The sequence below is a fragment of the Gouania willdenowi genome, chromosome 1 (assembly GCF_900634775.1).
Source record: "Gouania willdenowi chromosome 1, fGouWil2.1, whole genome shotgun sequence".
In the NCBI taxonomy this organism is placed as follows: domain Eukaryota; kingdom Metazoa; phylum Chordata; class Actinopteri; order Blenniiformes; family Gobiesocidae; genus Gouania; species Gouania willdenowi.
The window spans coordinates 22933684-22938283 of NC_041044.1; the positions used below are offsets into that span (position 1 = coordinate 22933684).

Consider the following 4600-nt stretch of genomic DNA (forward strand, 5'->3'; position numbering starts at 1 on the left):
AAAACATACATTTCATCTAGACAGAATGGAGATGTTGGTAGTTTGTTTTTAACAATGAATTTTTGGCTCCATCAATGAAAATCTGATGTTTAAAAATAACATTTTTGACTTGAATTGTGCATTACATCAAAACTCAAAATACCGTAAAATAAATTTTTTTTTAAAAATCAGTTCAAGAGGTAAAATTTGGACATTTTACAAACAATGACTCCAAACTATTGTATTTTTTTAAATGAACATTGAAAATGTATTTAGCAAAACATTTGCAAGTATATGTTTACATCAAAGTTTACATTCAAATATTTTATGCCGAATTTTTGATAAATCAAAAGTCTGTGTGGATCGTTTGTGTAGGACAGTCTGAAGATGTGCTGCATGGTTTTAATTCAGCTGAAATGTTGGAGGAGATTTTTTAAAAAAAACAAGGTGAGCTTCATAATTTGAAATAGTTTCAAACATATATAAGTTTCTTCAGCATTGGGGCAACATTTGGTGAAAGTTGCAAATATGTCGCACATATGGTTGATTTGTTGTGACTTCTCCCATTTTTACAATTTAGTGCTGTAGCGCCAACTTTAGGATGTGCCTGTTATTGTGACTGAGGTAACTGGGCATAGAACTGGAAATTTGTTCAAAATTTGGTGATTTTTTGCAAATGGGAAGTTGGATTTCCTCAAAAAAAAAAAAAAAAAAAGAATAAAAGACGCAGGATAACAATATGGCCCCCAATGAGGTGGGGATTAGATGAATAATAATTTGTTTCATTCTTGGTTGTGAAGCTCCCATAAATGTTTTAAGGTGTGAGATGCATTTTTTTTTTAAGTGTGGACAATGAATTCGAATTTAATTCGGCAGACTTCAGAAAAACAAAACAACACTCATTTGTCTAATACTCTAATTCTTCAGCTGAAAGGGTCTACCCCATCACAACACAACAAAACAAGGTTCTCTACATAATATATCACACATTTTTTTCCCACTAATATTACTGTTTTTACAATATGCATTGAATATATTTTCTGCCCAAGTTTTATTTATATATATATATATATATATAATTTAAAAAGAAAAAACAACATTTTATTATGTTTAGTAAGTATTAATATATTTTATACCATTATATACATGTTATATATTATTGCTGTCCTAGGTAAAATTGTGGGTCTTCTTTCTTATTCTTTCTAATGTTGACCGAGTCAAATTCCTCGTGTGTACAACATACACTTGGCCAATAAAGATGATTCTGATTCTGATTCTGATTCTGATACTGTATATGTCTTAAAAAGCTTTTTTTAACTGGTTATGTTGGTGTTGTAAGGTTTTTTTTACCTTTACCTTCCCAGTTCTTTCATGATCAGCTTCAAGGAAAGATGACAAGGGTTTTGCTAATTATCTTTTATTCTAAGTTGGTCACAAGTAAAATCTTACAACCAACCAGCACCTACACACACGCAGGCGGTAGGAAACTGGGAGAATTCTGTGCTGAGGAAAGCATGTTGCCAGTTTGAAGGCTCAAGGAAGACTCAATACCAACTTCAAGCAGTACAGATAACTTCTTGGGATACTTGCCTTGGAATGTGGGATAAAACTTTAAACTTTAGACACGTTGATCCAAAATACCTGTTTCAGGTATTACCACTGACTCCTTCCCTCTGCCCACAACCATCACCATTATAGTTAAGCCTCACATCTACAACTTCACATCTCACTCTCACTTTACAGTAATCAACCCTTCCCCACCCCCTTCCACTTCCTGCTCTCTTCCCCCTCCACCTCCCTCCACCTCCCCCCCACCCCCTGTTCTCTTCCCCCTCCACCTCCCCCCACCCCCTGCTCTCTTCCCCCTCCACCTCCCCCCACCCCCTGCTCTCTTCCCCCTCCACACCCCCCCGCCCCACCCCCTGCTCTCTTGCTGTTTAAAAAAAGATTGCACTTCTTGTAGTGTTGACCTTTGACAGCATGTGCAAACAAAAAAACAAAAAAGAAGCCCGTGTACTGTAACTGTAAATGCGCATGCGCAGTGTTGCCACAGCTTGTGACATCACATACACACTGACAAGTCCGGACCAGACACCGATTCCTTGTCGGACGGACGGCTGTTCCTCATTCTCTGTGTAATCGACAGCGGGACGGACACATCCAACAGCGTCTGACCGAGTAGACTCCACTCTTCTCCGCGTCGTTTGTTTTTCAATAGCGTCTTTTCTTCAATATTCATCCCGGGCTCCTTCTCAGAAAGCAGCCGTGAAACGGGCATGACAGGCGGACTGGAGGATGCTCTGTGCTCGGCTGCAGCGAAAGGAGACGCTGCCCAGGTGGAGAAGCTGCTCCGGGCCGGGGCGGATGTCAACGGGTGGAACCGCTTCGGTCGGACCCCGCTTCAGGTCAGTGTCTGCAGCCTCATCGGTCCTTTTTAACCACAACTCTGTCTGCTCATCACTTTTAAATAGCCTTTAAAACGCGAAGGGCTAGAAAACAAACACCAGCGCTCACTGTAAATGAATCCACTTTACTTTATGTTACCATTGTGGAACATGACAGAAGCAAAAGTAAGTAGTTATCTTCAAACACAACAATCTATAAAAAAAAACAAACTATAAAATACCTGAAAGTGAAAGAAAACATACCATTTTATAAAGGCTGTAAATCTTTCAGTAACACAGATGTATATGTATTTAGTTATCACTGAAGCTTTTTATTTATTTATTTATTGCAACAAGGTGTAGTGTATAATGAAAAGGTCCGACATCTTGTAATGTGCGCATTAGAAATAGCTTTTTAAAAAGGCTGAGAAATGTTCATGACACATTTTAAGTTTTATTTATTATTATTATTTCCATTATTATCGTTATTTTTTTTACAGGAGTAAATGAACTGCATCGTTTTTATATGAGAAGCATTTTATTTTATTTTATTTTTTCATTTAGAGAAAACAGGATGGGAAAAAGCTGGGTTGTTTATAATATTACATTTCCCCCTAAAGCGAAGTCTAATAATAATAATAATAATAATAATAATAATAATAATAATAAAAACAATACTGTTATAAATACAAAGACATTCCTATAAATGACACACCCGTCAAGTATCAACACACACACGCACGACACACACGTGCACAAGCCGAAAAACCAAACAACTCGAGTAAATGTCACAGAGCGTTTATTTAAAAGCAGCAGTGTGACACAGTTACACGTTCTGTTAGATGAGTAACTGAGGTTTTGTGGCTCATCACAGCAAATCGCCTGAAAATTTCCCTTATTTTCAAATCCAAAACTCGACAGATATGATAAATGATTTATCAGATCTTTTAATAAACGCTGTAGTATCACTAACCTGGGTGTGTCCTGTCCGTAGGTGATGATGATGGGCAACCCTCGGGTAGCTCTTCTCTTACTGAAGTACGGAGCTGATCCTAATGTGTTCGACCCAACCACGGGTGCGACCCCGCTACACGACGCGGCCCAGACCGGCTTCCTGGATACCGTGCGGCTGCTGGTGCGGTTCCAGGGTAACCCTTTGGCCCGGAACAACACTAACCAGCTGCCGGTTGATGTGGCCTCGAAGGAGGACGTGGTTAGCTTCCTGCGGAGTCTGTGAAAATACCTGCCTTGGGTTTTCTTCTTCTATGGTGGTGCAAAGCGAGGCCTGCTTGCTGACGAGGCCCCGCTGCACAAAACCACTACAACATGTGCACTGAATTATTTCTAGCGACAATTTATTAGCATACTGACTGGACGAAAATGTCGTTATTGTTTTGGTAACGAAATCAGGGATTATTGACAGATTCACCATAAATTAGATAAATATCAATAATGTCTTATGGTCCGCGTTTAAACGCTTTCACTGCTTTCATGCACGTGCGCTTTGAACTAGATGTTCTTGTAGTTACGCTGGTATTATCAGCTTTTAAAGGTAGTACATCTAATGTACCAAATGTTTAATAACCTAAAGCTTTTAAACACTTTGCACCAGGGTTGGGGGGTCAATAACATATTTCAATTACAATTACACTTTTAATTACGATTACAGTGACCAGCATTTTTTCTAATTACAATTTTTTTTTTTTTATCCTCAGAAAGTCAATTACAATGTTGTTCTCAATTACTTAAGTTGAATTACAATTGATCACAATGACTGAATCTGAAAAAAAATAACCTTCCTCTTGCGTTAGCATCTCTTATGACAACAGGTCCAAAATCAGCTGTAAAATACATTAAAAACAAATACATATCATTTAATTTCTTTCCTATGTATTGGTTACCTTGTTAGGCTTCTTAATTAAAAAATAGGTTTAATATTTATAGTGTGAGCATCTGAGCCTTTTTTGTGTCTGTATACCACCAGATTTCAATGTTTTTAAAATGGTAAAATGTGGGAAAGCTTTATATGAAACACTTCAATACTTGTAAACTACATATGTGTAGAACTGTACATGGAACTATAACATGGTTCCCCAGTTTTGCGTTAAATCGAATTGACAATTTTATAGAATTTTCATGGCAATTAAAATTAAAAAGTAAATTATTTAAACTCAATTACAATTTAATTATGATTACGACAGCAACAGCTTTTTAAAATGACAATTACAATTATGCCA

General features: G+C 37.3%; 1 protein-coding gene across 1 annotated transcript; it reads left to right on the forward strand.

The window, feature by feature from the left end:
• The first annotated feature begins 2033 nt into the window (after nucleotides 1–2033).
• Nucleotides 2034–4082, forward strand: LOC114465987 (cyclin-dependent kinase 4 inhibitor B-like). The gene is made up of 2 exons (XM_028451402.1): nucleotides 2034–2384; nucleotides 3358–4082. Exons 1-2 carry the CDS (start codon nucleotides 2256–2258, stop codon nucleotides 3598–3600), a joined length of 372 nt encoding a protein of 123 aa, XP_028307203.1. The 5' UTR covers nucleotides 2034–2255; the 3' UTR covers nucleotides 3601–4082.
• The last annotated feature ends 518 nt before the right edge of the window (nucleotides 4083–4600 follow it).

Bases quoted from the DNA above. Each gene is read 5' to 3' on its own strand.
- LOC114465987 (XM_028451402.1), top strand. From the start codon at position 2,256: ATGACAGGCGGACTGGAGGATGCTCTGTGCTCGGCTGCAGCGAAAGGA. The intron at 2,385-3,357 runs GTCAGTGTCTGC...TCCTGTCCGTAG, and splicing joins TCGGTCGGACCCCGCTTCAG to GTGATGATGATGGGCAACCC.